The sequence below is a fragment of the Orycteropus afer genome, unplaced genomic scaffold (genome assembly GCF_000298275.1).
Source record: "Orycteropus afer afer isolate SDZICR_OR568_19922 unplaced genomic scaffold, OryAfe1.0 scaffold00342, whole genome shotgun sequence".
NCBI lineage: Eukaryota > Metazoa > Chordata > Mammalia > Tubulidentata > Orycteropodidae > Orycteropus > Orycteropus afer.
The window spans coordinates 3,137,220-3,147,726 of NW_006921929.1; the positions used below are offsets into that span (position 1 = coordinate 3,137,220).

Here is a 10,507-nt window from a genome sequence, read left to right on the forward strand (position 1 = left end):
CCAAGAATTTAGTGAGGTATTAGACAATGGCTTTGGTGCAAGAGTCTTCAGAGGGTGGCAAGATGTGTACACTGTTGATTTTTTTTTTTTTTTTTAACAATGGGTAGTAACATGTATTACAGAATTCTAATGAATGTAGCAAACTGAAGTGAAAATAATTTCTTACTTCACCCTTCCTGACCTATCATTCCATGTGATCCTTTTCCAAAGCTGAGTGAATGTTCATTGAAATGGATTGTGGTGTTCTCTTATGTAAAATAAGCATTGTCAAATTTCTAGAATCTTGTCTAATACCACAGTGCTTCTGAGGACCCAATTTTTCATCACAGCAAGCAGAATATTTCCTATGAAAGTAAAATCTTACTCTTTTCCCCAAATATATTGTGACACATCTGTCAGTACCAGAATATACACAAAAGTAAAATTGGTTTATTTTGTATGGGAATCACCACTTTGTATTATAACTTTCCCCCTTGCTTATGTATTAAAAAAAAAACCAAGGTCACTACCATCAAGTTGATTATGACTCATAGTGACCCCCATTGGGTTTCTAAGACTATCAATCTTTATAGGAGCAGATTGCCTCACCTTTCTTCTGCAGAGCAGCTGGTGGATTTGAACACTGATCTTTTGGTTAGCAGCCAAATGCCTTAACCACTACACCACCAGTGCTCCTTTGGTTATGTACTCAAACCAAAAACCAAACTCACTGCTGTCGAGTTGGATCCAACTCATAGTGACCCCTCCTTGGGTTTCTGAGGCAGTATTACTATGGAAGTAGATTGGCCAATCCTCTATGTACTAGCAATCTAAAAATAATCAATTGTGTTTAATAAACTACTATATAAAGTTTATATTTCAGAATTTGAGTGTCTTGTTTTTAAATTTTAAGTTTGTTATGCCTTTATACTGCCCAGGAGATGCATGTATTTTATACTTAATGTATATAGTAAGCTTCATATAGGTGTTCTTCAGAATATACAATCCATTAGGCTGTTGCTAAAGGGACAAGGAGGCAGCATCTTTTGACCTCCTCTAACTATACAAGAGAAAGACAGAATCACTATCAGCAGCCCAAGGCCTGTTCCTATGAGGCCAGACATGCCACTACCCTCTAGCCCTCTTACCAACGTTGACACCAACCATCCCTCCCGCAGCACCCACCACCTCTCTGCTGGGTTCAGTAATTTGCTGCAGTGGCCACACAGAACTCACAGATTATGGGGTTTATTAATGAAGCAACAGGCTACGATTCAAGTTCAGGAACATGCTCAGGATATAGTTCTTCGATCAGGACGGTCTCCCCTCTGCTATGGCCTTAGACATGCCTTTCTGGGCCTTGGCCTCTTGGCCTGGCCTCTGTGGGCCAGGTAAGCATGCTGCTCTGTCCTGTGCCTCTTGGTTCCACTGCTGCCGTCTCTCAGCTGGGCGTCTCTTTCAGCCTGCAGTGAGATTCCCCCTCTGCCTCTAGGAGGGCTCATTTTAAGCCTGGCAAAGTGGCAAAGCTAACCAATCCCAATATCAGAGTTCTACACACCTGAGAGCGAACTTTCCCAGAAGATTACTTTGTGCCGCTCCACAGAAATAACCCCAAGTGGATGACTTTAACAATCATGAGTGTAAAAGCAGCTCCTCAGAATAATCCAGTGGGAGTTATAAAATGACTGTAGCTAGAAAAGCCATACCATGTAATTCACTATACTGCAGCTGTCTGTCATGAAATCCAGTGACAAAATGTACCCACACATAGGTACATTCTCATAGGCAATAAGAGTTTAATTGCAAAACACTCTCATGTCCTCTTATTACTTTGAAATCTTTTCACTTAACATTCTTTTGTTATTTAGTTCTGTTACAGACCAGTAATTGCGTTTATTAAGGCTAGTGTTTCTAGTTATAGGAAATGCTGATCTGAGTAATCTGAAATATTGGGAGGGAAATGTTCTTTAATAAATAATTGAAAGACTCCTAGTGTTCAAAATTCAATAATGGTACTGTTGCCTTTTATGTCCAGAGTATTTTATAAGTGATAACTAAATTATGGCATCTAAAACCATCTCTTCAAGGAATCTCACTAAGTATGCTACATAATGTCTTATCGTAAGTAGGTTAAATAGACTGGCTTTAACTCAAGCAGCTTACTGGATTAAAGAAGAGTTTAATATATTCAGCTTTGCTGCTGAAATACCAAATGAATTCTGACACCACTGATGAGATGATTCAAGGTGGGATTTTTTTTTTTTTTTTTGACAGCATCAACAAAGAGAGCATTGTGGATGTAGAAGGTGTTGTGAGAAAAGTGAATCAGAAAATTGGAAGCTGTACACAGCAAGATGTTGAGTTACATGTTCAAAAGGTAACTTTTTCCAAAATATAAAATTATTTACAGAAATAGATATGAGTCGTTCTTAATAACTTTCCATGTCTCATCTTTGTGTTCTTAATAATTGGAGTTGATATAAAATAATGAGATTTATAAGTTGATTACTGAATCAGTTAGCTTTTGTTGCCTAATAGACCATCCCAATATATGTGGCTTAAAACAGTATTTATTTTGTCAAAATTCTGAGTTGGGCTGTTGAGTCTGGGGCCATCCTGAATGGTTCATCTCTCCCCACTTGACATTGTGGGCTCACTGTAGTCTCTCATCCTGCAGGCTAGCAGCCCAGGCTTGTTCACATGGTCCCAGTAGGGTTCCCAGCAAAAAGAGAGGAAAGCCCTAGTGTGCAAGCATTTTTCAAGCTTCTGCTTGTATCATGTTTGCTAACTATCCCATTGGCCAAAGCAAAATCACATGGCAAAACTTAGATTTAAGGGGTGGAAAAATAGATTCCATCTCTTAATGGGAGGAGAGCCAGCATCATTGCAATGAGACATGCCTAGAGGGACCAGAGATTTATTACAACCATTTTGCAAGCAGTCTTCCACAGTCACATAGGGTAAAGTATAAAACACATCTGAAAAGCTTTATTCAGTGTTAGGAGTCTATCTCTCTGTGTATTTCCTTCTGATGATATAATTCTAAATGTTGATGAGTTGTATTAATTCTTAATCATTGTATTCCATAATGATCATGATATTTCTAATATTTTAAAGTGTAGAAAAGTCAAGAAATAATACTATATTAGTGTTATATTCCAACAGTAACTTCTTTTCATACAAGATTTTCCCCCGTCAGTTTTCTTTTCAGGCATAAAAACTGAAAGTGCTCATTATCATTGACTTTTAAAATACCATAACTGAATTCACATATATTCAGTCCTGTTGAAATAACCTTGTAAATTTGACCCTGCAGTTCTCATATTGAGGCCTGGTTTATATCTACAGTATACATCATTAAATTTCTTTTAAGGAGTAGTATTTAAGACAGGATGGCCTATTCCCACCTTCACCTGTGTGTGTGTATGTACACATACATGAACGTGTAAGACAGAGGGCAGATAGGCGTACTGACAAACAGACAGATTCAGAGAGATAGACTCACCCATAAATACTTTAATTGGAATTGATCGTCAAGGAACTCTTCAAGGCTTAGAAAATCTTTTATTTTTTTCTGCTAACTTGCCAAATTACTTACCCACCAAGAAGTCTTATTACCTAGCAAAGGCAAGCTTACCAAAGAGTAAGAGTAGAGGTAAACAATAAATTAATCCATTTATGCTGACTGAGAAAGACAACCCCTCATCTTCCAAGATATCTTTTTCAATACTTTATAATTTTATTGAACAGAGCAAGTAAATATAAAATATTATCTAGCATACAGTACAACTTAATACATGTTAATAAGAAATATAAAATCTAAAGAGCTTATAGCCAAATTTTGCCTTACTAAAAATAATTATGAAATATCTCATGAAGCATAAGAAATCTTATTCTAAGCAAAGAGTCTTCCTTACCATTTATTTACTTATCCAGCCAGCAAACAGTTATTAAGTACAGGTAGTCCCTGACTTGAGATGTAGTGTAGTTAATGACAAACCACATTTATGACACTTTTTTTTTTTGGTTGCATCTTATTGTTATTAATATGTACTATATACAGTGTTGCAGCACATAATTTGCTGATGTGATCATTCTTTAATGTTCAGTTGCGGATGCTCAACTTTATGATTTACTATTCAAAACACTGCCTTATAGATTTAGTTTTCTAGGTTAACTCAGGGGCTTCAGTTGCTTGAAAACATAGACCCAAATGCCAATCACTTTATTAAAGTCAGTAGGCAGATTCAGGAAGCAATGAGGTATTACCAGAAAATACATGAAAAAATAAAGAAAAGACCATACAGACAACTCTCACAGATTGACTGACTAGAAATGCCATCTCCATTCCCAGGGATAATCTAGATGATCCAGAAACTTCCACAAGTAGAATTAATACCACAACTGACACAATGCCATTGTTGTCCTACTCTTCTTCAACATCAGAGTAACTTTATAAAGATACTGAAAATAAAAGGCAATAAAAATGAAACTGAAAAAAAAAGTAATCAACTTACATCAGAACTGACTGACGACAGAGTTGGAACGGAACCCTGTCATAAGTCGGGGACTACCTGTGTAGCAGGCGCTCTGGTAGCATAGTGCCTAAGGCACTTGACTGCTAACCAGAAGGCTGGTGGTTCAAACCCACCAGCTACTCCTTGGAAGGAAGGTTGGGCAATCTACTTCCATAGTGAAACCACCTCGGAAACCCAAGGAAGGGTCACTATGAATCGGGTCCAACTGGATGGCACATAACAGCTACAACAGCCTATGTAGCATGCAAAGTTGTGCCAGACACTGTGTGAAGTTTTGGGAATCAGAGTGCTCACAAGCTAATGAAGAAGATGATGAATTTCCACTAGTTATGTAGGTGAGATAACTGTTTGGATTTATACCTTTGGATTAGAGATCAAATTCCTGTTAACTCATCAGAGGGAAGCCCCACAACTTGAAGAGACTGTGATAAATAATTCCATCCTACTGTTAGAATGACTAGAGTATCTCTCTGACACTTTTTCTTGAAGCATCTGATTTGAGCACTAAATATGATATGCCAGGTGGAAGAATATAATTCATTTTCCCAAATTAATTAAATAAGGTCCATTTCCTTTTGTGCTTTAGCAAGCTTTCCTTGCATATTGCTGCTGTTGTTGTGTGCCATCAAGTCAATTTCACCTTACAGGAACCCTGTGTTGTTGTTGTTGTTGTTGTTTGCCGTCGAGTCGGCCCCGACTCATAGCAACCCCTCCTTGGATTTCCGAAGCAGTATCACTAAAGAAGCAGTATCATTACGGAAGTAGGATTGCCCAACCTTCCTTCCGAGGAATGGCTGGTGGGTTTGAACTGCCAGCCTTCTGGTGAGCAGTCAAGTGCCTTAGGCACTATGCTACCAGAGCTCCTTAGGACAGAGTAAAATTGCCCCCTAGGTTTTCCAAGCTGAAATCTTTATGGGAGCAGATCGCCGCATCCTAGCTGTGGATAACTAACAGAGTAACATTTAAAAAAAAAGAGTAACCTAAGATCTGACTCGATGGCAGTGAGTTTGGTTTTGGTTTAAAAACCCTAACTCAGTCCTTATGACATAACTGCTTTTTAATCATTAAAATGAATGAAGGTTGAGGGATTTGAGCAACGTAAAGGAATATCCTTTGTCTGTGGCAGCTCCCAACCAAGAGAAATGAGATGTAACATGATTGATGAGGGAAGACAATGAAGGGATATTTAGAAAAAGAATGAGAAAAAGAAGAACAGGTGTAGTAGAGTTGGATTGAATTTGGTCCTAGTGCTAGAAATGGCCAAATGCTGTTACCAATAATAACTCACATGTTAATGGCCCCTTCAAATTAGCACAGTGTTTTCACATCCATTACTCCCTTTGATTCTTATAGCAGATCTCATTTTACAGAGTAGAACATTGATGCTCTGAGGTTAAGTATTTGCCTCAGGACAGCTTTTATATGACAGAGCAGAGCCTTAAACCCAGACCTTTGACCCCAGTGCTCCTTCTTACTTATTACATTTGTATGTACCTTAGAGTTTACAAACCATTGTATGTATGTTATTTGACTGTTCTAACAACTCAGAGAAGTGGGCTCAAGAAATACTATTTTAATTTTATAGATAAAAAATGTGTGCTATTTTATTTGATTTGGGCAAGTAATTCTATGTAGAAATGTTTTTAATTAATGCTTCACATTTAAGTTAACTGCAGAGTGTTTTTTAATCAAAATATATCAAATTTTATGGGTTTCATACTATTTTTGTCAATATCTCACTTTCAGATTTATGTGATCAGTTTGGCTGAACCCCGCCTGCCCTTGCAGCTAGATGATGCCGTTCGGCCTGAAGGAGAAGGAGAAGAGGTGAAAATTATACCCTTGAAAGACTGTGCTTATTATTAGTTCACAAAACATGGAAAACCTGATGTCCTGCTTTTTTGTACTAAGGGTGCCTATGAAATGTTTTGAGTTTCATTTTTATCTAAATTCACTGTTATATCAGCATTTCTCAAAGTCTGGTCTCAGTGATAGTCACAGTACAGTATCAGAAATCAAAAATGATAAATTTTCAAAATATTTAATTAAAAAACAATATAAATATATATATTACTCTTATATAAACAAAGAAAATAACAATAAATAGCATGTTTATGAAAAATAACTGTTATCCAAAACAAAAAATAATTCTGTGTCAACAATAGCATTGTTCCTCATTACATATTTCTACAAATCTCTGTAATGTGTCATTGAATAGACAACAACTAGATTCTCATATCTGCAGTTATTCCATTGTGATATCACACATCATATAGCCTCTGAAAAACTCTTTAGTACTCTTGAGAGATTAGGAGTGAAAATTGTTACTGTGAAATAGATCAGACTTAATAGACTTGCTGAAAGGATCTCAGGGACCATCTGGGTTTCCCAGACCACACTTTGAGAACTGCTACTCCATATCAGATGTTATCTGTTACTTCAAGCTGGCCTTGTTATGTGTTGTGGAGTTGATTTCAACTCATAGCAACCCTACAGGACAAAAAAGAACTGCCTCATAGGATTGTTGTTGTTGTTGTTATGTGCCGTTGAGTCGAACCCAACTCATAGTGACCCCTCCTTGGGTTTCCAAGGCAGTATCACTACGGAAGTAGATTGCCCCATCTTCCTTCTGAGGAATGGCTAAGGCTTTAATCTTTATGGAAGCAGATCTTTCTACCTTGGAGCACCTGGTGGGTTCGAACTACTGACCTTCAGTTAGCAGCTGAATGCTGAACCACTGTACCACCAGGGTTCCTTATCAACCTGACTCTAGCAAGTAGAATCCAGAAATCAATAAAGATGCAAATGGTTAATACTCTGATGTCCCCGTAGTGAGGAAAGGCTCTTGGTAGTGTTGATGTAAGTTGATTACCCTGTTTTGTTTTCTTCCTTACATCTCTCACTCTCTCTTAACAATAACTTCTTTCTGGCTCTGCTTTTTCCATTGTTGTTACCACTACCTTGGATCCCTCATCTTGAGGCAGGAATCCTGAGGTATACTAAACCAAAACCAAAATCAAACTCACAACTGTTGAGTCAAATCCAACTGACTCACAGTGACCCTTCCTTGGGTTTCTGAGGCAGTGTACTAATTAAAGATTAAGTTAATTATAAGTAATTTGAAAGGGCATAGTATTAACACCCTCCCCTCCATTCTCACTTATAAGTAAACATGTCTTCTAAAAGTGTTTTTATAGTATTTTAAAAAAATTCACGAAATCTGTTTTTTCATCTTTTTTTTTAGGAAGGAAGAGCTACTGTTAACCAGGACACGAGACTAGACAACAGAGTCATTGATCTTAGGGTAGGCTTCATTTATATGTTAAGTGATGTGATAGTATTGGAGTCAAGATGGACAAGGGTGCTACACCTGTCTCAGGCTTATAAAACTAATTGGTATTTACCAATATGCACATATGATTACATAAAAACAAAACAACTTACCTTTCTAACTGACCTGTACCCTGAAAAACAACTATAGGCAACAGAGGCAGTCAAGTAATAATTCACAGGATATTGACTTTGTCCATTTTTAAATGACAGAGTAACATGAAGCCAATAAATGGTCTTGCTTCCAGATGGTAACTGTTTTGGACAAGTTATTCAGCATTTGGGAAATTAACCATTAATATCACTGCAATATTGTGAAAGAAATTATATCCATATTTTAGAATGATGAGGTGGAAATGAGTGATTAATGCTTCAATACTTTGATATTTGATCTGGGCCCAGAATTAATAATAAAGAAGTAGTTGGCCTTCATGGTTTATACAGTAGTCTCATGGATCTTCTATTTCCCCTTCTGGTTTGGTTGCAAGTGAAAGAGTTCCATGGTTTCATCATTGTAGTAAAGCCAGTGTTGTCTTTCTTTCTTAATATTTTGACCACATCTTCCTCCTTTATGTAAATATTCTACCTAACACTCAAATTCTTTGTCACCTTAATGTTCTTCCTTGCAATCCTGTGAGTCTGTCTTTATCATCTACACTTATATTTTACTTCTGATTAGTTGCATTAAAAAGTTGGAGGAGAACTTGGCAATACTGGACCCACATGGCAACAGTCAGGTAGCACTCTAGACTAAGAGTTATGTTCTCTGCTTTACCCTGCACCACCTCTCAGGAAATAACATTCATTTATTTCGTTTATTTTGTCTTTCCCTTGTAATTATTCACATTTTTAACCCCTACTTTGACCTTACATTGTATTCATTGTTGTTGTTGTTGTTATTTGCCCTGAGTCAGCCCTGACTCATAGCGACCCCTCCTTGGGTTTTCGAGGCAGTGTCACTACGGAAGTAGGATTGCCCAACCTGTACCTTAGTTATATCTGAACTATGATCTAATTTAACCAAAGACCTGCTTTTTTATAGATTCTCAGCTTAACAAAGTCAAGAGTTAGAATAAATGGCACAATTGCTGTTCTCTTAGTGTGATAAGAAAAATTACAATGTTCATCTTCATACTGATTTCTAATGTAGTCCAGCTTTTCTTTTATATAATGAAGTATTTCCTCTATGCATTTTTCAGACAGATGGACTAATTAGAAACTACTCCATTTTTCAGCCTCCAAAAATGTTAAAGCAATTTTCTTTCCTGGAAAAGTCTGAATTCAAATGTATTGGCACCTAGCTCAGATTCTGGATCACTATGGCAGATTCGCCCCAGCTTCGTCTTTGTGGGATAACAGATTATTATGAGAGTTTTCTGGTAACCTGTTCAGAAGAATTCCATTGGGGTCAGAATTATTCTCTTTATTTCTTCTCACTCTTGGGTATAACTTAAAGTAGGTAAATAAAAGTAGTATATATAAAAGTAGTTTTCCCTCCTGGGAATCATTCTTCAGATAAATAACTTTCTTGAAGAGGGATTGATTACCTCCATTGGTTTAAACATACAATGTATTTCTTTAAACCCTCTGTATTAAGCTGTTAATTTAATCTACAAAATATTTATTGTGTTCATGTATTATGTTTCATAGTATGTAAGCACTATTGAGCATATATTGGCTGCCTTCAGATGGCTTATAACTTTGTTGGGGAAATGGGACGTTTGGAAGACAGACTAAATTAATGGAAGTGGAACAACTAAAACAGGAATAATGAGAATGTTGATAAAAACTGAAGACTGTAACCAATGTCACTAAGCATTGTGTGTAAAGATTGTTGAGTAAGAAACTGTTTTGCTGTGTATACTTTCACCAAATATACTTTAAAAAAAAGGAAGGAAAGGAATGTCTTTCTTCTCCCTTTTCTCTTCTCTCTCCTGATCCTTATTCAAGCAATCTCTATAAACTGACTTTACAACCCATAAACTGACAGGAAGCCTTCTGTAGCTGCTAACAGCAGTTAACTGGGTACATTTAAGATAACTGTAAATAGCTATTTTTAAAAGCCACAAGCCTAAGGTATTGAGTACTATTAAAAGTTCTGTTATAGATTTTGAATATGTTTAAAATTTTGTCTTCTTTCAGAATTGTCCCTCCACACCCTTAATTTACCCCTATCTTTCCCTCCCCAAAGATGTAATGTTTGTTTCCTAGTGCTGCTATGAGGACTTCAAGGGAAAAAATTCCATAAATACAGAATGCTGCTTTTCCCTTTTCTTCAGATCTTTCAATTAATTCAGAATATCAACATTTTTATTTTAATAGTCTTATTTTGGGGAAGACTTGTTACAGGATAAAAAATGCTGCTTTTAATATAAGGAATGCTAAACTTTTTGAAAGCTGAAGTTCAAGGACTGTGTTTTGTTTTTCCAATAATAATTTTTTGTGTATGTGTAGGATAATTCATTTCCTGCTATTCTGGGTTGTTTTTTTATTTCCCCTGTCTCATACTCATGGTACGGTGTTTACCACCATATATCTAGCACCTAGCCCAATGCCAGACAGACAGTAATAATAATAATAATTATTTGTTTAATGAGTGGTGAATACACCAAACCAAACCAAAACCACTGCCATCAAGTTGTATCCGATTCATAGCGACC

General features: G+C 36.7%; 1 protein-coding gene across 1 annotated transcript in view; it reads left to right on the top strand.

The window, feature by feature from the left end:
* The window catches only part of DARS1 (aspartyl-tRNA synthetase 1), a 76,901-nt gene that overhangs the window by 43,383 nt on the left and 23,011 nt on the right, over positions 1-10,507 (top strand). The window contains exons 5-7 of the mRNA XM_007952498.2: positions 2,254-2,356; positions 6,264-6,344; positions 7,762-7,821. Of these exons, the coding sequence (XP_007950689.1) occupies positions 2,254-2,356; positions 6,264-6,344; positions 7,762-7,821 (244 nt within the window). The remainder of the gene's footprint in view (positions 1-2,253; positions 2,357-6,263; positions 6,345-7,761; positions 7,822-10,507) is intronic.